General features: G+C 41.6%; 1 protein-coding gene across 3 annotated transcripts in view; it reads left to right on the forward strand.

Annotated features, from left to right (window-relative positions):
• Nucleotides 1-25,037, forward strand: part of Taf1b (TATA-box binding protein associated factor, RNA polymerase I subunit B) — a 64,410-nt gene that overhangs the window by 22,265 nt on the left and 17,108 nt on the right. For all 3 annotated transcript variants that reach the window (XM_085830254.1, XM_085830256.1, XM_085830255.1), the window contains one exon: nucleotides 2,074-2,173. In XM_085830254.1, the coding sequence (XP_085686380.1) occupies nucleotides 2,074-2,173 (100 nt within the window). The remainder of the gene's footprint in view (nucleotides 1-2,073; nucleotides 2,174-25,037) is intronic.

The raw sequence follows: 25,037 nt of genomic DNA on the forward strand, positions 1-25,037 counted from the left end.
AGATGGTGTTTTGTGGAGGGAAAGGAAACAGGCAAGAGGCTTGGATGAAGCTGGGCTGAAATGGAAAGGATAAATGGGACAAGACTGATCCACAGAGCACACAGCTCTAACATGTGGTGTTGCTTTAATGGTCTACAACCAAGAGCCAGCTTGTTAAATTCTAATTGTCTCAAATCAAAGCTTCCAAAAACTGCAGTAAAATTGTGAGCATAGAGTGTTTCCAGGAGATGCTGCTGAAATCTTTGTTGGGCAGGAGAGGCATGAGGGATGCTTTTTTCTTGTGCCAGTTCCTTTTCAACAACTTCCTGGATTGATCCAGATAGGCTGCTGATAATACCCACTAAAGGCAGTAGTGTGTTAGAATTTTGATTGAGCTGCCATCCATTGTTGAGGTGAAAGTTTTTCTAAAAGAATTTCAAATTTGAAAGTAAGCAAACTTTGAGAAATGGTTGGAACAGTGCTGTAAACTATGACATGGTTAAAGCTCTACATACCTCAAGACCTGCTCTGGGTGCATCTCTCTGCGTCCCCAGACTCAGTTCTCTTTCTTCCTCTGCTTCAGCAGCACTGAATGAGCCTCTCAGGCAGCCCGTGTGGGCATGATTCTAATGTCCTGTCTGCCTGAACTGATAGGTGGGGGTGGGCCAACTCTTCATCTCTTGCTAATTTCTCACTTCAAGCTTCGAGCATGTATTCCCACATTTATTTTAAATACATATAATACGTATGTGTGTATATCAAGGAATAAATAAATGATGCACATGTTAGCTCTTGGAAGTCTAGATGTTTTGAATGATAGGTATATATGATATCATGCATATAATAATATTAAATCAATATTATAGTTTACTATGCATAGATACTTTATGCAACCTAAAGCAATCAATGAAAACCCAGCTGGGAGAGGTTTTCATCTGTTTTTACTTTGAATATTTAATTCTCAAGTTTCAATAGACTAAAAGTTAGAAGAATCACATTTTAATTTTGAAATTAAGTTTAGGTCATTGCTTCCTTTTCTAGGAAGCTGGTGACAGTGGAGGTCCAGGTGGTGCATTCTGGGTACTTACTCCCAACTGGCTTTTTCTTTCTTTCTTTCTTTCTTTCTTTCTTTCTTTCTTTCTTTCTTTCTTTCTTTCTTTCTGTTGTTTTAGGTTTGTTTTTTTTTTTTTTGTTTTTTTTTTTTGGTTTTTCGAGACAGGGTTTCTCTGTGTAGCCCTGGATGTCCTGGAACTCACTGTGTAGACCAGGCTGGCCTCGAACTCAGAAATCCGCCTGCCTCTGCCTCCCGAGTGCTGGGATTAAAGGCGTGCTTATTTCTCTTGATACTTTGTTTAGGAATTTATACAGGAGACCCTGTCCTACATTCTCTCTTTTATTTCTTTCTTTGCTTTGTTTTCTTAGCATACTGTAGTGTATTGACTGGCTACCCTCATCTTCTTCTAGCTAAAACACAAGATCTGTGGGAACAGGAATTTGACCTGTTTGCTTCACTGCGGCTTCCCCACTAGTGCTGATGGTGCCGTACCCTAACCTTTATTTTACTTGTGAATGAGGTATAAATACATGTTTTAGTTCATTTTTAACATTTGGAGTTTTCTTCAGATTTAACATTCCACTCCAAATGTTTGACCTCTTATTGTGTAGAAAGCATTGGGATGAAAACCTTAATAGTTTGTTCATCAGCCAGCATGCACTGGGCTGGTCCTGAAGACAGAAGGGAGTCAAGGAAACAGGGCCCAAAGAAGAGCTTCCTGAAGAAGGGATTCACGGGGTGAGCAGGAGCTAGTCATGGATGGGAGCTAGACATACATGGAAGGAAGGCTGTAGGGGCCCGGTGGTGAGCTGGCAGATCTACACTCCTCAGACACAATGTATTGATTAGAGTTAAGCTATCTGTAGACAGTCAGCTGACTGGTCGTCTTCATGGGTGCTGGGGACAGTAGCCTTTAAAATATAGGGAGTAGAATTTACTGAGCTTATTCTTCCTTCCCTTGTGAAGGGGTAGATTTTCAGAAAGAGTTTACTCAGAGCAAGTGTACAGCTTTCATTGAGATGTTTTTCTGAAAAATGCAGGTTTGTTGAAGAGGATCGTATTCCGTACATAAATGCTTTTAAGCTTTTTCCAGAAGAGATGAAAGTGTATGGTCGTGACAAAGGCATCTTTGCTGTAGAGGTAGGTTATATTCTTTTGTGCATTGCCATGACTAACATGTCAGCATTACAGTTGTTTCTATGTTCTCTGGTGCAGTGTTTGATTCTGCAGTTTTCAAACCCGTCTAAAATCTAGCTTCCCCTAGTTGTAATTTAATGAAGGCTAGATGTATTCTTTTTTTTTAATTTGCTCATAGGATGGTTCTGAAAGTTGTGGTTCTGCCCCTGCTTGCACACAGGATGGCCTTGTGGGAGAGAAGAAACTCATCACCTTGTGCCAGGAGGTGCTAGCTTAAGTTTTGTACTTATGTTAATTTCTCTCCTTTCTGAAACAGGGTCTCATTGTGTCACCCAAGCTGGCCTTGAACTCACCATCCCTCTGCCCCAGCATGCTAAGTGGTGAGATTACAGTCATGTACCATATGCCTGACTCCTTTCTCTTTCTCTAGATCTGTTCCTAGTGGAAATGCTTCTGTCCTTCAACTGTGTATCTGTATTAGAGTACTCAAAGGCTTCTCCTTGTTCACTAGATGGTTGTAGATATACTAAATATTAATATTAAATATTTTCTTCCATTTCCCACTTAAGGAATTATTGTCCTAGGCTTTTGTGGCCTCTGTGGCAATGGCACTGTATCTACTTAAGAGATATCTGTGGAATACATGCCAGTGGTTTCTAGTAGCACTTGTGGCAACTTAATAAAGGCAGTATTCTTTATATGATGTGAAATTAAGGCTAAATCATTGTAAGTTTTCTACAGCCTTATATAATGAGCAAATCACTAGACCTTGGCCTGAACTACATCTCCCACATCAGAAGTCTTCTGTGCCACGACAGCTTCTCAGTCGTCGTAGAAAAAGACAGCTAAGGAGGTTCCAGATCTTTCCTTTCAAAAGCCACTATTGGACAGCAGTGTACAAAACTTCCAAGAACATGGGTCTTGAGTAAAATTGACCAAAGTGAGCAGTGCATTGAGAAATATTACTTATAAAAAATAAAAAACACAACAGTAACAGAAAACTCTCCAGAACTTTGGGTGCAAACAATGAGTGTGGAACACTTTTACTTGAGGTTTCTCCTACCGGTCACCTGACCTTGATCCAGCTGGTAGGACGGTGCTGCCAGAATGTGGCTGTGCCTATTAACTTCATTGCTGGAGAGAAGCAGGGAGCAAGTGAAATAGAAAATTTCCATAGGTGATGTTCAGAGAAAGTCCACATCCTACTTACCTGAGACTGACTACTGATGGATTAAGCAGATGAACCATAGTTACTAATTGGACAGCCCAGAATCTGAGCAAATGTCCTAATGTCTCTCACTGTGGGTAAGAGACATTGACATCAGTCAGAAAGTTGGATGTCTCATACCAAAAGTTAAAGCACATGCTATCACATCTACTTGTCTATCTGTCTGTCAATCAGTCATCCATCTATCTTTGCTGTTTTTCTTTTATTGTTCAATCTTTCAAAGGTAAGTGGATTCCCTTCTTTGGAAATAGAATTTAAGGCAAAAGAAATAAAAAAAGATTAGGACCAAATAATTGTAAGAATTTTTTCCCCTCAGTTAATCCTCTTAGAAAATACTTGCTTTGTTCTGTGGTAGGTAAGAGGCTGCCTGTGTAATCGTTATTTGGTAGTACATAATGAGGAGGATCTTCCCCCGCTTTGGTCTCACATTTCAAAAATCATTTCCATTCAGATGCCCTGTGATGTAAAAGTTTGCTGGCCTGTCAGTGTGTTGACAACATTCAGACAAAATTTTGAAAAAGTCCCAGTATTTCACCTTTCTCTGAAATTAATCAGGGGAACTGATTGCAGTTCATTGCCAAATCAGGGTGTAGCAGGACTAGTGTTCCAACCTCTCTAACCCAGGGTTTTAGTTACCTGCAGTCAGCCACAGCACAAAAACATTAGATGAAAAATTCAAAAGTTAACTCAAAAAATTTGAGAAATGGAATGAAGCATCGTGTGTTTTGAGTTTTGAGTGATAGGATGGTCGTCCTGTGTACTGCTGCCAGGGCGTGAGTCATCCTGTGCGGCCTAAGCGCCTAGCATGTGACCTGCCCACTCATCACTTGGCAGCCGTTTGTTATCAGACTGACTATCCAGGATCAGTCACAATGCCTAGATTCCGTAAGCACTAATGGACTTAATAATGGCCATAAGATACAGGCATGGTGACGTCAGCAATTCAGATGTTTTTAGGAGCAGCTATGAAGTGCTACCTTTAAATGGAAAGGCTGACCCATTTATATCACTAAAAAGGATTTATTATTTACATTACATATGAGGGATAGGATATTTGCATGTGAGTGGTTCTCTCTGAGGAGTCCAGCAGCATTGAATCCCCTGGAACTGCACTTACAGGTGATTGTGAACTACCCTATGTGGGTTCTGGGAATCAAACTCAGGTCTCCTGTGCTTTTAAATACTGCACCTGCCATCTTCAGCCCTGCCACTTTGGTTCCTCTGGGTTGCTGTTATTATTAGTTACTGATCTCTTACTGTGCTAATTTTTTAATTAAACCATCTCATGGATGTGTGTATGTATATGAGAGAAGGTAATACAAATAGGACTGGTAATATCTGGGAGGTTTCAGACATCCATTAAGGATTTTGGAATATATGCCCAGAGATTACTATAGTTTATAATGGAAAAAGAGAAATTCATTGATGAGGGGAAGCTCAGAGGCTTTCAAAAGGACAATGTGAATGTCAAAGGATTAGGAGCATTCCCTGGCAAGCCACTAGAGCCCCTGAGTAGTTTGTAAAGTGATCCTCTCTTACTTCTCTAATGTGTGTGTACATGCATGTGTGGGAGTGTGTGGGTGTGCATGGGTGCACAGAGAGCTTGCTGTTTGTCTTCTTCCTAACAAATACTGCTAAGTCAGTGGCAGTGGGAAGGATGTCATATTGTGTTGTACAATTTTTTTTGCTAGAAAAAATAATTCCAAAAAAGAAAGTCAGTGTTTCATTCATTCTTTGATAAGTAAAATTGCAACTTAAAAGTTTGTTCAAAATAAGATTAACTCATTTATATGTACCCTTAGCCATATCTCCTCACTATTTACCTGTAAAGTTTTGGTCTCCATCTTTTAAAAATTATTTTTATTATTTTAAATTGCATGTTTGTATCTGTGTGTCAGTGTGTGCACATGAGTGTTAGTTGGCCTCCATGTTTTAAGTAGATTGACTTTGAGTGTCTTTTATTAATATTTGTTATCTTTGGATAGTTCTAGTAGTAGGATGGAAATTTATTGTTGCTACAAAAATCACACTGGAGCTAGTGAGATTGCATATTGGATAAAGGAGCCTTTCGCTAAGCTTGACAACCTGGTTCAGTCCCCAAAACCCACAGGACACAAGGAGAGAACCAGTCCCTCAAGTGTCCTCTGACTATACATGGGCTTGTGCCACACGTGTGCGCGCGCATACACACACACACACACACACACACACACACACACACACACGCACGCACGCACGCACGCACGCATGATAAATAAGTAAATGCAAAATCATACTTATGATCTAAAACATTATATTTAAATAAAAATCCTTGAATACCTTACTTTCATTTCTGAAGTTGTTGCCACTTTGGTTTCTTGGCTGTTTTGTTTGTTTTTGTAGATTTATTTATTTTTAGTTTTTGTCAAGGTTGTAGAAGACACTGATCATGTTATATTTTTGTGAGGTACTGATTTGAAGCATTGAACCAGATGACCGTTTATGACTAGAAAGACAAATAAATAAACAGGCCATGTCGTGTGACTGACGTCTCAGGTCATTAAATCCTCGAAGCTTTCTGCACCAAATTGAGGGGCTGTGAGAGATTTGTGTAGCATGCGACACTCCTCGGCTCAGTGTCTACACCTTAAAGTCCAACCAACTTTGTGAGCAGCAGTCCCTAAAACCTTAGTGAGCAAAAAGCAAGCTTGGAGGTGGGCTCGGTCCAAGGACTGCCATCTTTACTCTTTACTTGCCTTTTCCATCATCCAGGAAAGACTGTGTTCCACATGTGTGTGTACTTGTGATGGTGAACATCCACAGAAGCAGAGTGTGTCTGCAGCTCTCGCTTGACATGGAGAAAACAAAAGGCAATAATAATAGTAGAAGTTGTTATGTTTCAGGCAGCCCTGGCTTGAAATCTTTATAGCTGATTATTCATGCCAATCCCATGAAATAGGGGTCATGTGGTTTGTTTTGTTTTGTTTTTTGTTTTTTTGTTTTTTTAGATGAGCAGCCTGTTTTATTTTCTTTAGGCAGTGGCAGACTATTGAAAACTTTCAATTTGGAGAAAGTAATCAGATGTTAGTTTAGGCATTCAGAGTAGCAAAGGTGATTGATTCTACTTTCTCACCAAAATGATTACCAAGGCTATCTTTTAATGCATTTTGTTTGTCTTAGCTGCCTGACAAAATCCACAGTCACTGGAAAGAAGCACCAATGGAAGTTTCCATAGCTATATATTTAGCTAACTTCAGATCAGAAGTATTTAAAAAAATAAAAATAAAAATCCACAGTCTGATTTTTATTTTAAAAATAAAAATCCTCTTAGCAGGTCCTTGCTCCAGGAAAACTGCTCCATTTCTTCACTGTCTCTCAAGCACATGGTTTCTTTTTTTTTTTATTATTAGATATTTTCTTTATTTATGAAGTTTGGAAGACCAAGGGGCCTCTCGGGGTCATGCATTATTATTGTTTGCTTTACAGTTTCGTCTGTGACAGTGCTTAGATAACTGCCCTGGCGCTCTTACTCTGTACAGAGTGTAGGCTGGCCAAGGCAGGCTGTAGTTTGGTGGACTGTAGGAGTCCATGAGTATCGGTGAGAGAACAGAGAGGAGAAGGTAGAGATAGGATACTAAGGTAAAAGGGAGCTCCAAGATGGCCACTGAAACCAATCTCTACCCTGACCGAGGCAGAGATGGCACTAGAAACCAAAGTTGGAATGGGAGCCATTCCGTTTCTGGCCTGAGGCCAGGCCTGCTAGCCAGAGCAGCCACCTGAGGTGGGCTTCTTCCTGATAAGGCAAGTTAGTGTCTCTTGCCTTGGGTAAGGTCATTGGTCTGAAAGACAGAGAATGCTGTGCTCCAGCAAACACTCTAGGCCTCAGCTAACGTGTCAGAATGTTGGAGAACAGCCCAACGGGGATGATACCAGCGAGGAAACACCATCCTGGAAGTCTTGTTTCAGTTTGGGAGAATAAAAACCCAAGCTCTAATTTTGGAACTGACCTGCACTCCAAGTTGGTATTTTTATCTTTCAGTACATGTGTTAGGTGTGGTATGTGCACAGATGTGTATAAATGTGTACACTTGTGCATGCATATGTGTGTAGGTACCTACACCCATGTTCACTTATGCAGAGGCCAAAAGTGTCTTCTACTATTGTTCTGTGCCTAATTATATTGAGGCAGGGTCTCTCAATGAAACTGAAGCTTGTAGTTTTGGCTAGGCCAGATGGTCCACCTGGCCTCACCTACTGATGCTGAGGCTTTAAGCACACGCAGCCATGCCTGCATTTCACCTGGGTGCTGGGGACTTAAACTCAGACCCTTGTGCTTACAGCACATGCTCTTCCCCGCTGAGCTATCTCACCATCCACTGTTTTTATAGTCTTAAATGGCATCCCATGTACACTGAGCAAAGCTCTGGCTTTCTGGGCTTTTTGGAGTAGTAAAGGTACCCGAAATCATCTCATAAGAAGAAGTTTGCTTTGAAAAAAATTCAAACTGTTTAACTTTAGACTTAGTGACTGAAAAGTTGTTTCTGGTAGTCACCTGAGGTTTATTGAAATGTCCTGCTAAACCAGCCAGAAACCTACTGCCTTGTCCTAATATGTGTCTCCGTGTCATTGTATATTTGGCTTTCCTGGAAGGCCAGTGTGACTGGCTTATCACCTTTATGTTAGTTCTCTGCTTAGTCTTGGTTTATAAAATCCTCCTTCCTCAGTCCTGGCTTATTTTCTTTCCCTTTCTCCCTTTCCTCTCTGGCCAGCATGCTCTGCAGCTCACCTCCTGACCTGCTGAGCATATATGCTTCCTTACAGCTGCTGCTCAATGCATACTCTAGTTTTGCTTGGGCAAGGCTGTGTGTCCATTCTACCAGTGTCTGAAGATGTTCTGTTGCTGACTCCCCAACCAAATCGCAGTCCAGGACTGATGCCACCATCTTTATCATAGATTCATGGGAAACTCTAGTGTGAGGAGAACTGAGTGATCACATGAGCCCACTTGTCATATTTTCTGACATGGAAACTAACCTACAAATTATGATCTCTGGAGAAACCCACCCTCTCTGCCTCTTCCTCCTACTGCCCCCCTTCTTTCTCTCTAGCTCACTCGCTCGCTTTTAGGAGGAAGAGTCTCTCACTGAATCTAGGGCTTTCTATTTTAGTTAGACTAGCTGTCCAGCAAGTTCAAGGTCCTGTCTTTTTTCCTGGTACCCACTTCCAGGAGTGGGGCTGGGATTACAGATATGTACCCTGGCATTTATGTGGGTGCCAGCGATCTGAACTCAGGTGCTCATGCTGCACTGAGCCACCTCTCCTACCCCTAGGTTTCTATTGCTATGATAAAATGCCACGGCCAAAACATCTTTGGGAGGAAAGGGTTTTTATTTCAGTTTACAGTTCTACAGCACAGCCCATCAGGAGGCAGGAGCCGATGCAGAGGCCATGGAGGGATACTGCTTACTGACTTGCTCAGTTTGCTCTCTTATACCATCCGGGACCATCTGCCCAGGGGTGACTCCACCAACAATGGGCTCGGCCCTTTCAAATCAATTATTAAGTCAATTCCCCATGTGTAGACAATAGATTTAAATACACACACACACACATACACACACACACATACGCATGCGCGCACACATGTGCCCAGGCACACAAGTATAAAGGGTACTATTTGAGGTGTGACCGAGATGATGGGAGGGTGATAGGAGCAGCGAATGTGAAGAGAGCACAGTGATAGAACGCACTGGATGTCCTAAAGGGACATTGCATGTGCTTATGGGAGAGATTAATAACTAACACGTAATTGTATAAGGAGTGTGGGGAGTAAAACGAGGAGTGCTGGTTGGCATTTTGGTTTTGTTCTTTAGGAACCTCCATTGCCTTCCACAATGGCTGCACTAATTTACACTCCCACCAGTAGTGTATAAGGGGCCCTACCAACCCCCATCCTCTCACTTTTTGTTGGTTTTGTGTGTATTAATGATAAATAATATTAATTATTTATTGGAATAAAAGAGACTAGGTATTTTGATGTGTGTTTCTCTGATGTTTTGAGAGTCATGTTCAGTAGATGTCAAATTTGAGCTACTTTCTTTCAATATAAATAAAAGTGTTATTTCATTGATTTCAGGTCTGTTTGACTTTAATCCACATAATTAATTGTACATATTTATGAGGTATGACCTCTTACTTCAGTACGCGTGTGTAGTGTGTGGTGATCAAATAGGGTAATTGGCATGCCTGTATTTGTGTTGGGAACATGGAAGTCATCTACTTTCTGTTTTCAGATGCTCAGTTTTTGTTCTTGAAAGCTGTCCTGCTGTGCACTAGCCAGTCAGAAGTCCCTAGCCTCTGGCCATGCCTGTTCCACTCTCGGCCTCTTGAGCTTCCCCACAGGAGAGCATTACCATAGCATCTCCTGAGCCTGACTTTAATATCATGCCAGTCCAGGCCGCTGCAATTACCGGATCTCATTCTTCATAGCCTGCTGTGGCTGTAGACCACATTTTCTTACCTCCATGCATGGGCTGCAGTGAGCTGGGCTGCATTACGTGTGCGTGTGTGCATGCACATGTGTGGCTCTAAAGCTGCTTTCTTTCTCGTGGGCACGCTCTACTGTGTGACTTGCAGACTTGTGCTGAACTTTCGGGTTTTGGAGTTTGTTTTGGTTTTTGTTGTTTTGTTTTCCAGACAGGTGCTTTTGTTGTAGCAAAGGCTGACAACCTCAAACCCACAGCCTGTCTGTCTCAGGGGACAGAGTGCCACTGTACCGGCTTCTACTTTTAGCTTCACAATGACTGTTCCAGTTTACGTTGCCACAACAGAGTTCAAATCATCAGTTGGGGTTTTTGGGATTTTTTTTGTTTTTTTCCTTGAGGTGGGGTGGGGGTTGTTTTAAGATTTTTTTTTCTCCATGTACCATCTTATAAAAGAGAAGAAAAACACGGTTTCATCTTTTGAGTAGGAGTCATCCTTACTCAGCTGAGATTTTTTTACTGGGTTTCCTTTGCATTTCTCGGCAGCTGCTGCTGGTGGTGTTTTCATGCATGTGTACATTGGTGTGCATATGATACCTGTTGGTACCTCACTTGAGTTGTTTGGGTCACTCACTAGCCCATTTAAAAATTGGTTTAATTTACAATATTCTGCTATTGCCTAAGCATTTATCTCTTGCCAGATGACTGGCTCATAAGTATTTTCTTCCATTTTATAGGTTGTTTCTAAATTCTGCTGTTTGGAGTCTGATGTAATTCCATCTATCTATTTTTGCCTTAGTTACCTATGCCTTTGATGTCATATCCAAAAAAAAAAAAAAAAATCTTTGTTCCAACTAATGCCCTTAAGGTTTTAGACTCTACTTAACTTTAGGTCGTATCTTTAAGCCTTTGATCCTCTTTGAGTTGCTTTTTTTTTTTTTTTTTTTTTTTTTGGTGGTTATGGTGAGAAATAAAAATCTGGCTTTTTTTTTTTTTTGTAATACGGGTCTCCAATTTTCCAAGGGCCATTTACTAGCAACTATCTTTTCCCCACCACTTAGTTCTGGTATTTCCATCATAAACCAGTTGGCTGTTGTTCATGAGTTGTTTCTGGGATCTCTGATTTCTTGCATTGGAGTTTGTGTATATTTTATGCTATTGCTGTGGTTATGTAGCACATTGTTGAAGTTGAATATTGCAATCCCACTAGCTTTATTCTTGTTAGTGTTACTTAGTTATGGAGTCTTTGTGTTTCCATACAAGTTTAGGAGGTGTGTTTTTCTATTTCTGTAAAGGCTATCATTGGTATTTGATAGAGATTGCATTGGATGTGTAGGTGGGTCACATTGGGTCACTTTGGGTTATATGGACATTTAATGATTTCCTTACATCCACAAACAAGGTTATCATCCCCCTACCACCACCACACCCCCGCCCCCTTTGGTGGTCTCTTCAGTCCCTCAGCAGTGCTTCCCAGTTCTAATATGGGGTTCTTTCATCTTTTGGTTAAATCTGTAGTGTAGCTCTCGGTGGCTTTCTTGACTTTTTGGTAGTTATCATCATGTATAGAAGTGCTACTAATTCTTTCATGTTGATCTTGTGTTCTATAAATTTATTGAATTCATTTATCAGTTGTGATCTCTTTAGGCTTTTTATATGTCATGTGCAAACAAGGATAGTTTGGTTTCGTTTTTCCAATTTGGATGACTCTTCTTTCTTTGCCTTGTTCAGTTGTCCTGGGTAGGACTTCTTACACACTTACTAGGAGATGTGGGAATAGATAGCCTTGTCCTGCTCCAAATCTTCCAGGAAATATTTTTAGCTTTGCCACCTTTAGTTCACTGTTAGCTGTGGGTTTGTCCTACACAGCCTTAATGACTTACGGTATGCTCCTTATATACCCGGCTGTGGAGATGTACATCATGAAGGGTGTTGAATTTTAGTTACTGAATGCTGTTTCTGCGTGCATCAGGATGTGCACACTGTTTTTCTTTCATTCTGTTGGTGCAGCATGTCACACTTACTGACTTGTATGTGCTGAACTGTCTATGTCTACATCCCTGGGATGAGCCACACTCGACTGTATATCTTGATCCTCCATTCAGTTTGCAGTGCTTTGTTGAGAATCTTATCTGCTGATTAGTGACACTGACCTATAACTTTCTCTTTGTTCTCATCTTGTCTGGTTTTAGTGTCAGGAAATGCTATCCTCATAGAATTTTCCTCTTTTCAAATTTTTGAAATGGTTGGAGAGTAATTAAAGTTAGTTATTTAAAAGTTTGGTAAACTACAACAGTGAAACTTCCCAATCCTGGGTATATTCTAATTAGAAGAATGTTTCTTACTGTTTCCATGTCTTGTTAGGTTGTCTGTTACTTAACCCTGCAACCTTGGGAGCTCGTGTTAGTCCAGGAATGGACCATTCCTTCTAGGTCTTCTAATCTGTTGGCAAGCAGTTGTTTGTACACAAGAGTCCCTAATGCAGTGGTTCTCAACCTATGGGTCTCATCCCCTTTGGGAGGCCGCCTAAGACCATCTGCATATCAGATATTTACATTATAACTAATGACAGCAACATTACAGAGTAAAGTAGCAATGAAAACATTTTTTTGGTTGTTGGGGGTGGTCTCCATAACACAAGTATTAAAGGGTCTCAGTGTTAGTAAGATTGAGCACCACTGTCCTAATGCTCCTGTAGTAGTTGTTCATGAGAGTCCCCAGTGCTGCTTGTATTTCTCTGGGTTTCAGTTACAATGTCTTCTTTTTGTCTCCTGTTGTTTTTATTTGAGGCTTCCCTCTGTTTATTTCTTTGTCTAACAAAATGTTTATTGACAAAATTTTCAGTTTTCTTTTTAAAAACAGTTTTTTCTTCTTTTGGGTGTGTGTGTATGGATACTGTCGAGAATGGTGGTATGTGCCTATAATCCCATAATTTGGGAGGCTGAGGCAGGAAGATCAAGAGTTGAGGCCATCAGCCCAAGGTCAGTCTCAAAATCAAACCAAATCTATATCAACCCTTTTGGTTTCATTGTTTTCCATTTTCCGACCTGGTGCTAAAATTCAAACACAAAGCCTATGCTTAGCTGTGCTGTGCCCAGTGACCGAGCTTGTCTTTCTCTGGTTTGTTTCTGCAGATAGGCACTGCACTTGACAGATCTCTGCTTTTACTGTTTAGTTGGGTTTGGTTTTTAGGTCTGTGTTTATATTTTTACCATGCTAATGGTTTGGTCTAGACTTGTGGGTCTTCTGGTCCTTCGTTGCTGTTCTTTTTAGCAGATTCCTCACACTTATATCCTAGGCAGGCCTTGAACTCAAAGCATTCCTCCTGCCTCATCTCCCCTAGTGCTAGCTAGCATTACATACAAGTACGTCTGGGCCCCACTTCCTTGTACAGCTCCCTGAGCTTTCTCTCCACGCAGCTTTATCCTCTCTGGACTCTGCCTGTGAACTACAGCCATCTAACTTCCGGGAATCTACACCTGACTCCACTGGCTCCATCATACCATAGGGCTGCTGTACCCCAGTTCCTCGTGGTGTTGGTGGACACTGCTCCAGCAGTACGTTGGCTTCCTTGGGTTCTTTGCTCAGGGTTGTAGCTCAGTGCAGCCTGTTGTCCCTCACTGAAAACTCCTTTGCATATTCCTTCCACTTTTCTGTTGTTTTTGGTAAAAGATCACTCACTACGCAGAGTAATTAATCTCCTAGGGTAGAAACAGGAGTGTTCCAATGTTGGGTTTTATACGTACAAAATGGAGATACTGAACACTTCTTTCCTGGATGCCTGCAGGCATCTCAATGCTTACTCATTCTTAGATTTTAAAATCTTAATTATATTCCTGAGTATCATCACTAGCATTATCTTTTCATAATCAAGACATCCCCCTGCAATGTTTCAGCTGAATGGTAGAACACTTACCTAGAAAACTTTTCCTTAAGTGGGGTGTGGTTTTGAAGGCTATGGTTTTGGATATGCAGAATACTTGTTTTATATTCCTCTCTATCAGCTATGTTTTCTTTCTTCATTAGTATTTTAATTGATAATCATGATTGTGTACATTTATGAAGTCCATCTTGTGACCTACAGTTCCCTGTTTCTTTCCTTCTCAGTAGCTAGCTTCTGGTAATTATCATACTACTCCCATCTTCTGTGAGTGTAACTTCTTAAAAATACAACATGCAAGTAAGATATTTGGCTTTCTGTGACTTATTTTACTAAGTGTAATATATTCTGGACTTGTATTATCATGAATAGTTGAATTTTCTTTCTCTTAAAGCTGAATGTGTTTGTTTTCGTTTCATCTGTGTTGCTTGATAAAATATACTAATAACTAATTTAGAGGAAAGGGTATTTAGTTTGGCTTACATTTTCAGGGTATAGTCTGCCATTGTGGGGAAGCCACAGTGACAGGAGCTTGAAGCAGTTCTTAACGTTACGTCTGTAATTGGGAAATGAGGAAATAAATGCATGCATGCTACTTGCTTATTTACTTACGTGTACTCAGCTGGACTTCTCTACTCTTATACAGTGCGGGACCTTTGCCTAGGGAATGGTTCCATCCACAGTGGACTGACTGAGTCTTCCCACATTACTTAACTTAAGGCCGTCTGTAATAGACATGCCTATAGGTCAAGTCAATGTAGTCTCTCATTGAGACTCCTTCCCCAGTTTCTGTGTTAAAGAAATAAAAGTTGACTATTGAAGTGACCCATCACACTCCATTTCTTGTCAATTTGACATACCAAACATCACTTTTAAGCCATAACCTTCCACATCTTGTCCCCAAAGTCTCATTTTAAATATAATGTAAATGTAGCCCAACTTTAAAAGTCTAAAGTCTCTAAACTATGGGCCCCTGAAAAATTAAAAACAATTTACATACTTCCAATATATGGTGGCACAGGATAGTATTCTTATTCCAAGAGTGAATAATTAGGACATCAGGGACACATCAGATAAAAAGAAAACCAAAATCCAGCAAATATCCCATCCCATAGCTCCATGTGTAGCATCTGGGGTTTGTCTTCTGGGCTTCAAGGAACCTTGCTAGCCAAGTCTTTCAGCTTTGTAAGACATCTAAGGCTTCAGCTTCACTATCACCATTGGCCTCTTAGAGCCTCGCTGCAGGAACCCTGATCCTGCTACACAGTGCCAGCCTCAGCTGCTCTCCATGAGCCCCTCAATCTTGCATCTTTCATGCCTTCAAACCTAGTACCATAGGCGGGACAGTGGTGGTGCATGCCTTTGATCCCAGCACTTAGGAAGCAGAAGCAGGTGGGATCTCTAGGTTTGAGGTCAGCCTGGTCTACATAATGAGTCCCAGAACAACCAGAACTACACAGAAAAACCCTATCTCAAAAAGAAAAGAAGGGAAGGAAAATCTAGTACTTCCTGGAACTGATACTACAGATGATTGTGAGCTGCCGTGTGGGTGCTGGGATCTGCAAGAGCAGCCGGTGCTCTCAACCACAGAGCTGTCTCCAGTGCTGAACCTTTTCTCTTAATACAGTTCATTACATTTATCTGGGGGTTGGTCAGAGGGCAAATTGCAAGAGTTAGTTCTCCCCTTTTCTCTTATTGAGAAAAGGATCATGCTGAGCTTATCAGACTTGGTGGCAAGTTCCTTTACCCTCTGACACATCTCTCTGGCCCTCTTGGAGAGCTTTTGAAAATAAGCAATCTTTTAGGAATGACTTAGATTTATAGGAAAACCATAATCCAAAGAACACCCACATTCTGACCTGTACTCAAATTCATCTTTGTTAACATTTTGTTCTTTTTGGAAGTACTGGTTATCTCGGTCTACCTGTGTAGCCACATAATTCTTCTGGTTTTTTGTTGTTGTTGTTGTTTTGTTTTGTTTTGTTTTTCGAGACCAGGGTTTCTCTGTGTAGCCCTGGCTGTCCTGGAACTCACTCTGTAGACCAGGCTGGCCTTGAACTCAGAAATCCTCTGCCTCCCAAGTGCTGGGATTAAAGGCGTGTGTCAGCATGCCTGGCCTTATAATTGTACTTGTGACTCACTGGGGGAAGTTACAGCCATGGTCTCTTGCCCCTAAGTACTTAGTACACTTTTCTTAAGACTAAGAATATTCTGTTCCATGCTGTCATTTACTTACAAATTTTTATTCTCTTTAGAACTATGTCATATAGATGTGCCATAATTCAAGTAGTTTTCTGTTAATATATTAGTTTTTTGTTTGGGGAGAAAAGGCTAAAGAAGTCAGCTATCTAATAAAAAAAACAAAACTTAAGCTAAAAGATATCTATACATCTGCAGTAGGAAAAATGATAAAGTATGTTAAGTTTGTATTGACTACATTAAACAAATGTAGGAATGAATATAGACTGTAGCTACAAGGAACGTGTGTGAGTCTAAGAAACATGATGAGTTTAGAAAGCAAGATTCTGGGAAGTCTGAAAGGGATCCCATTTTGTTAGTATAAGTTATTGGTGGTTCAAATTCAGGATACCAGGAGTCTGCCTCCAGTAGACAGAGGGCTTGGTAGGAAAGGTGCACACTGGGCACATCCCTAGTGATGATGTCCTAGTTCCTGAGCACATAGTAGGTTCTTGGGTGTTCACTTTTCTATCTTATGCCTAATGTGCTAATATATACAGTGTGTTCCTCTGTGTCTCTCAAAGGTTTAAAAGCAGCTAGAGGATGCTAAGTGAGATTTCTAAAAGAGAAGACTCGATGGCAGTTTATGGTACAAGGCTGTTTCTATGTCTTACATCTCCAGCTGTGAGGCATAAATCCCATGTGAGTTGGGACTGTATTTTGCTGACTCAGTCTCAAGAACTGTGTGCGTAGACAGGCTCAGTTGTGTGGTTGATCAAATGATGAGAGATGGATATGAAACAAAATATATTTAAACACTACTTTTGGGAGAGTTCAAATTGATTTGCTCAAGTTTTTGTTTTTCCACCCAAACCAGAAATTTCTAGACTGCTTCTGATGTAATCATTGTGTGATATATCAGAAGTTAAACCATTAAATAGTATTATTTAGTTTAAAAAAAATCCATTAAATTTGGTTAGGAAATACCTTTGGGATATAGCCTCCATTTATAAGCTGGTGTATTTAACAGTAAGAATCCTGGGTGTGTCGGTATCATTGTGAGATAAATCATCTTATCAGGTAGTGTGTGCTCCTCACCAGCAGTGCTCAAAAAGGGCGTCTCTGAGGGGACATTTATATTGCTTTTGGGAGAGCCATACCTCACTGCCAAATGAAACTGGTGGATTTCATGTGGATTACCTGTGATTTAGTTTGATCCTGACCTACTACTCCCTAGTACCCAGTATGCTCAGCCCAAGGTTCTCCTCCCTGCACTACCTAGGGAAGAAACTAGAAAGTTGCTTTGCACTTGATATCAGCAGGCATTAATCTGCTGCAAAGAGTAGTCACTCAGCTCTTCCAGAGTCAGTCCCAAGAGGGGACCACCTGCTCTGCTGGACACCAGTTCTCAGTTTCTTATAGTATGAGGCTGTGACATTGGAATACAGGTTCAACAACAGTCAGCACAGTCCAGAGGTTGTCCCCAAGTCACCAGCTTCTGCCATGACAAGTCCTCCTTGGTCCTTAGCTCCTAATTTGAATTTGCTCACAGGGCTTAGATTTGCCTGTACAAATGTTTCTGAAAAGCTCTCACCCACCCCTCCCTCCCTCCCCGGGGTGGACCCAGGCTGTACTCCATATATGTATCACATTCTCCACCATGGCCTGATGAACACAGGAAGTACCTTTTGTTACTACACAGTAAATGTGTAACCATTAAGATAATTCTAGCAGTATAAAATTGGCTGGTGAGCTCTTTTATGAATCATAATATATGTGCAATTCATTTTATCCTTTCTCTATAAAGAATACACATTACAGTGCTTTGCCTTTTATTGTGATAATGTTACTCCTTGTCAGTTTTCTTGGGACAAAAGTCTTGTAATAAATTTATATTCACAGGTGCATCCAGAGCCCGCCAGCGTCTTCTTAGCTGAATTTTAGCTTTATAACAACAGTAGGCAGGGTGTGGCCTGCACCTCTTTAATAGCCGAGCAGGAAGTCAGCTCTGACGGGGTATTGTAATCTGCTTTATCACAGGAGCCTGATGTTGTGTAACAGAAACTCCAGCTTGTCCTCGCCTGTCCTAAAGCATTGCTTCATGAAGGGAAATAAACTCACTGGAATATTTGTGAAATTCAATTAAAATGCTTTCCCAAGCACTGTTTTAAAATGCATGCTGGAACAATTTATTATAGCCTTGTGGTCTTTTACAAAACATATTAATTGAGTGATTTCTTCAGTTGTAATTAAGTGGATCTGTGCTACTCTAGAAGCCCTGTGTCACATCTGTATCGGGTGGAGGAGTGGCCTTTATTTCTCCAGGAGAAGGGAGATCTGGCTGCTTCGGACTTAATGGACAGGGTGCTTTCCTTCCCTGTGTGCTCTGCCTCTGCTCACAAAAGTGCATTCACTCCACTAGAGTGTGTTGAAACTTTTCAATGGAAATGGCTTTTCACTAACAAAGGAAGCATTTTCTCCCCCTTCCCATGTCTTAGCTCTCCCCACAAAGTCTTGGCTTCTCCAGCAGCTGTACCTCCACCAGCAATGACAAAAGGTGCGATTGTGCTCAGAGATGGCTGTGAAGATAATGTCACTGGAGTTTGTGTGGGCTCCTGGGGACTGTTTTTCTTCTGTGTTTTGTTCTATTTTTGTTATTTCAGAAGGTTTAGCACGCCTTAAGAAAATCAAGAACACTACCCCCCCCCCAAAGGCTTTAGAAATCCTTTTTAAATCTTTATCTGATGGGAACTGCTTCCTTCCATTAGATGTTCTGTTAGCTCTGAGGGAGGAGCCTCTGCCAGGGAACAGTAGGTTTGAAGAAATCCACCTAGATGTAGGAATGAAGTGGGATCCTGAGAGTGGTGAGTGGGTTGCTTTCTTGCAAGCAGGCCAAGAGAGTTTCAGTGTCTGACTTGAGGGCAGCAGACCGTGTGCATATTAAGCTTCGTTACCTCCCTTCATCTTCTTTTCCAAGTTGTGACTCCAGCTCCAAGCTGGCAGCCTTCAAGCTGTGTCTATTTACTTAATTAACTTGAAGATAACATGTCTACATCTTTCTTGGTTCGTTTTTCACTTAAGGTTCTGGGCAGTGGTGCTGATTCTGAAGCACCATTTGCTTCTAGCAAAGATCTTTCAGGTTTTCTGATAGTTAGGCCGAACACCTAATCTTCTTGGGAGCACTCTGTCCACCCAACAGTCAAGCTGTCAGTGGAACCAAATCATAGGACCTAGCCACACTGGCCTCCACTAGATACACTTCAGCTGATGAATGGCCTACCTTTTGGGCCATGATTCTTTTGTATATTTATAAATAGACACTACATTTCAACCATAGTCCTTCGCAGTCATTCTAAAGCTTCCTCTCAAGACTCAACCATCTTGTCATTGCTCATTAGACTCAGCAAGTGTGGATAAAGAAGCCACCAGAAAGTCCTTCTGAAATACAAACACACGGTCTGAATGCTGATAAGCAGCATTCTCTTCTTCCCTCCAAACAAGCAGAGAGAAAAGATGTAATGCCGGTTCAGCCAAACCCACTGAGTGGCACTCTGCCATGATGATTCATTTTGCCTTGGAGCGATCTTACACCCTTTGTGAAACTAGGTCTCTCTTGGTTGAGGGAAGAAAAAGACTCCTCCAGAGCTGTCAGTCACTGCATAAGCACCACCAAATGAAGGACTTAGTGGATCAAGTGTAATACACTTCGAGTGTCCAAACTTCCTCTAGATCTGTTCACCATGCCACTCAGTAAGTCACCTGTGTCCCTGGAGAATGCTTGTGCAATCTTGTTAGAGTAATAATCTGACAGCTTGAAGTTCACCTGGGGGATGAAGGTGAGTGGTGATTTCAGCTGTGCTCAGCCCCTCGGTCCCACTCCTCCCTTGGGAATCACTACTGCTAGACAGCATAAGGAGCCAGGGGATGGCTTCTGTTCCTGGCCTCCCACATCTTAAAACATCACCAGTATGTGTGTGTGTTTCTCAAGCTTGGACAGTAAAACCAACTGAGGGTTTCTGCCATTCCAGAAGAAAAAAAGAATGGGAAGCCACTGGGCTCTGTCTGTTACTTTTGCTTCCTCCTGCCACTGGCATACGTGCTCTCTAGGGATCCATAGAGACTCCACAAATCCATTAGAGCATCTCAAACTTTAAGATGCATGAGATATGTATGGCACACACCAGTTACTCAGAAGGATGAGGCAGGGGAATTTCGAGATCTGAGCCAGCCTGAGCAACATAACAAGTTTTGGGACAACTTGCATTATTTAGTGAGAGACACTGTCTCAAAAAAAAAAAAAAATAGATACAATAAGTTCTGGAGTCGTTGTTTAGCCTGTGTCTTCTCAGACCCAGACTGAATCAGAAAATCTGGCTATGAGATCTAAGCAGACGCCTCGGTAATAAGCATCTTGCTGGTGATTCTGGTAGAAGTGTTACTTTGCACAGAGCCTAGGAGTCTTATCTCTGCATTATCCTTCCTTTGTATTCCACACTGAGCCATATAGAGTTTGAGATTAGTAGTTGAGAATCAGCAGGTAACCCAAGGGTCAGTGGGAAGCAAAATGCCTTTGCGCCTTACTAAACAAGAAAGCTCTGAGTGATGGGCCCCTGTAGCTTCTGCTGTGTCAGTCCATCCCATGATCTGCTCATCAGTGAGAACACGCTGCACACACCGACACCTCATGTGGGATCCTTCCCTTGGTTGTGTTGTGCAGGTGACCTCACCTGGGTGTTCTCGGGGATTATGTGCTGGCTATCTGAGCCTTAAATCTTGTGGCTATCAGAGGCTGCCTCCCCTCTCTGGACTGAAGGCAGTAGGACCAAGGCAAAAGTGTTTCTCAGCCCTCCTCTAAACCACACTATGGAGCAGTGCCGGCCCTCAAACAGGCTTACTCACTGTCAGTGGGGCTGTGGGGTGCCCGTACTCAAGCTTTAGAGGTACTACCAAACCCTGTCTCATTGATGCCTCCTGTGGGACAGGAATGAGGGTCAGTGGTGACACAAGTCTTTGTCCCATTTGAGGCACGCAAGGAAAACACTTCGTCCTACTCTGGGCTCACTGAATAATAATCAGATGCACTGACCAGAGTCTGCAACTACTCGTCTGGTCTCATGGGAAGGAAGACCCATATCTTGGTGTCACATAGCTAGCAATTGGTTTCATGTCTCTACTGAAGTATGCTTCCACTGCTAACATAAGATCTGGGTAACTGTTGAGTGGTATACATTTTATACATGTTGTTTTTTTTTAATTGTTATTACTGTTATAATCTAAGCAATAAGTATTGTTAGCAGATAGCATGTGAGAGAGGGAGATGACAGTTTCTCTGGGACACAGGAGAACTGTCCGTTAGAAAAAACAAGCTGTTGGTGTGAAAGCTCAGTGTTACAAACTTGGGTGTGCCCACGATGGCTGAAAGAGAAGCCCTTCACATCTGAGTCATGACTTCTCATTTTGTGAGTGTGTGTGTGTGTGTGTGTGTGTGTGTGTGTGCAGTGTCTCACTGTAGCCTTGGCTGGAATGGAATTGTGTAGATGAGGCTGGCTCTGACCTCACAGAGATTGGCTTGTCTCTGCCTGCTGAGCATTGAGATTAAGTTTGCACACGTCACGCCTGACTGTTGTGGATTTGTTGCATTTGTCTTCAGTATAGCATTCTATATTGCTGAAATTTATGATTGCATACTAGTTTTATAATCAAACTTAAATGTGGCTGAAATATAGTTACAATTTAAATATATAGCAATGATGGAAGACTGTTTAAAAAAATAATGGCATGACATTGAATATCCTTTAGTCATCTTTAAAAACATTTTGGGTAATTCATAAATTTAAAAATTGGCTCTGTCTAAAAATAATATTACTCAAGAGTGCTAGCTCACACCTGTAATCCTAACACCTACCTTGGGAGGTAGAGGCAAGAGGATCACAAGTTTGAAGTCAGCCTGGGATACATAGTGAAGGAAGGCCACCTTGAGCTGCAAAGCAAACCCAAAGGCCACGGCAAATACTTAAATAGGAAATTTTAAAAGCAAAATCTAAAATACCAGATTGAGATTAGATAAAATTTTTGTTGTTGTTGTTTTTGTTTTTCAAGACAGGGTTTCTCTGTATAGCCCTGGCTGTCCTGGAACTCACTTTGTAGACCAGGCTGAACTCAGAAATCCGCCTGCCTCTGCCTCCCAAGTGCTGGGATTAAAGGCGTGCGCCACCACCGCCCAGCTAGATAAATTTAAAATATGAATTTTAGTATAAATAAATAGCTTAACATTCTGTGTGTTTATTTTCTCCTCCGTTCATATTTGAAAAGATGGTGGCCAACTCATGACCAGCTCTTGAGACTGACAGCTCAGCTCTCTGTGTGGCGGTTTTGAAAACATACTTAGTCCTACTAGCCTTCCAAATTGCTGCTCATTAACAACCTGTTTGTCAGGAATTTGTCATCTATTAAATCACTTTTTTGAGTGAGGTGATTATTTTTCTAAGGGGACATGTACTGCTCTAGTGTTTTGCTTGCATGTAAGAAGTATTCACGTATGTCTCCTTGCCTTATTTAAAAGGATTAGGGCTGCCGTAAATCCTGTCAGCCATGCTAAATTGTCTTAACTTCAAAGACACTCCAGGCTCTGCAGAGAGAAACAGAATTCAAAATGAATTATTATTTTTCTGAGGAAATTGGCAAATTAGAATACAGTTAATAGTATTTTAACATATAAGTAGAATTATTTTACCTCAACATTAAAAGGATTTTAAAAGAACACATTGCCACTTGGAATTGACAATAGTACCCTTTGTATTCCCCAGCTGTGGATTAATTATATGTTGATAACACATTAAATGATAATCATGTTAAAATAAATACAATACAGAGATGACTGTAGCTTCATGAGAAGCACACTCAGCATAGGCATACAGTATAGAAATGAGAGCATAGCCACGCCCTGCACCCTGACTCCCGAGCCCTTGTAAGGAAGCACCCGTCCTCTCCATCTGGGGGAGAGCTGAATTTAACAACACGAAATTTCATAAAGAAATCCTAATTCCCTCAGTTGGCTCCTGGGCACGCTCACACATTTAGAAGGTGGGAAAGGTACAGGCTGTCTAACAACTCCGAGGCACTGTGAGCTCAAAGTGGGGAGCGAGTTTCTTTAACCAAGGGAGAAGTTTTTAATGGTTAGCCCCCTAAAAGTGGAATGCCTAGACCTGGAGGGGTAGCTCAGTGAAAGAACATGTGCCCCCCCCCCAAAAAAAAAGAGGAAGCAGTTGAGCGCCTGCTTGGAAATGCTGGACGGGCCTCATTCAGAGTGCGCAGGTAGGCCAGGTGTCTTCCCACCCCACAGGGGTTTGTACATTTCTTTTGAATCCTGCCTTTAGTTTCTCTCACGAAGCTGATCTACTAAGCAGTTCTGTGTGAAGCAGTTTGCTTAGCTGGTAGTGTCTTCACCTCCTCCCCCTTTTGTTTTTGCTGAGGTAGCTTGAGGAAATGCACGTGTCATAGAGTGGGTCCAGCACAGTGGCTTCCTTCCTCCAGCCATGAGCCAGTCCACCATGGAGTAACACTGTCCTGACTTAGCTATGTGTAAGACTAGGCCCAGACTCTTAAGTCCTTTTCTTATATCTGACATCTTTCTTTGAAAATAGTTTAAAACTCACATTGTTGCCTGTAGAGTATGTATGTGTCTTATTGCTGACTCGTGTTGCATTGTAAGATACCCAGATCCACTCATGTCTCATCCCTGGCAGGCATTCATGGGGTTTCTTGCTTGGGCTTTTACAGTCTCATCATCCAATGTTCAGTATGTGCATCTCAACAGGCTTGCAACATTTCTGTCCAGAACAGCTTAGCAGGGTCCCCACCTTAATGAAAGCCTGGCGTTTCCTGAAATCCCAGAAAATACTTGTTCATATCACTAAGCATGCTCATAAGCTTCATGTGGGCAAATTATATGAAAACAACAACAAAACAAGGGCAGAGTGCGTTCTCAAGAAACTGCAGACTTTTCTAAAGTTTCAAACAGGATTGTTTATGCCTCTCTATGGAGGCGTTAGTATGAAGCTGAGCTGCAGAGTTTTAGCTTGTAGACTTAGAGCTGGCATTGCCTCCCTCACTCACAGAAGCACAGATAGTAAGTTAGCATGGGCTGCACCTGTATGATGAATGGGAAAGCACAGGAGAAAAGGGCAGACGGTTGTGTGTTAGAGCAGTTGTGAGAACACTGTGTCTTGAACTGATTGATTGATTTGTGATACTGAGAATTACACTACAGTCTTGCTAAAGCTGGACAAGACTCTGTCCCTGAATTGTATTTCACCCAATAGATGAGTCTCAGCTTTATCTTCCTCCAGGTCCAAGGCAAGAAGTAATGATTTCACTAGATCATGAGCAAGGCTAGGATGAACTTGATGAGCCAAGCAGAACTATGTGGCATATAAACTTAGTATCACTAGTGTTTAAAATTACCAAATTTGGGGGCTGGAGAGATGGCTTAGAGGTTAAGAACTCTAGCTGCTCTTTCAGAAGACCCGGGTTCAGTTTCAGGACCTACATGGCAGCTCACAACTGTCTGTAATGCCAGTTCCAAGTGATCCAACATCCTCACACAGACATATAAAGGCAAAATACCAGTGCATATAAGATAACGATAAATAAAATTGCCAAATTTGAATAGTAAGGATCTTTAATATTTTTCTCGGTATGCTAAATTTTATTTAATGAATACATAGTACTTTTCTAATGTGATTGGACCTCACTGTGTAGCCTTGGCTGGCCTGGAGCTTACTGTGTAGACCAAGTCGGCCTTGAATTCACAGAGATATGCCTGCCTCTGTCTTCCAAGTGCTGAGGTTAAGGGTGTAGACTGTCATACTCAACCTTATAATTATATAATACTTTTATTCCAGTTGTTTGTATATCTTGTAGGGGGAGGTACAGGTGTCACATTGCACATGCTATATGGCATATGTGGCCCACATAGGACAACTTACCAAGGCCAGTTCTTTTCCTCCGTTAGGTGGGTCCCAGGGGTTGAACTCAGGCATCAGGCTTGGTAGCAAGCACTTATACCCACTGTGCCATCTTACCAACCCACATACTGCTTTTAATAAAAGATTGATTATA

This window comes from Mus caroli, unplaced genomic scaffold (assembly GCF_978045245.1).
Source record: "Mus caroli unplaced genomic scaffold, Mus_caroli_1 scaffold_14, whole genome shotgun sequence".
Lineage (NCBI taxonomy): Eukaryota > Metazoa > Chordata > Mammalia > Rodentia > Muridae > Mus > Mus caroli.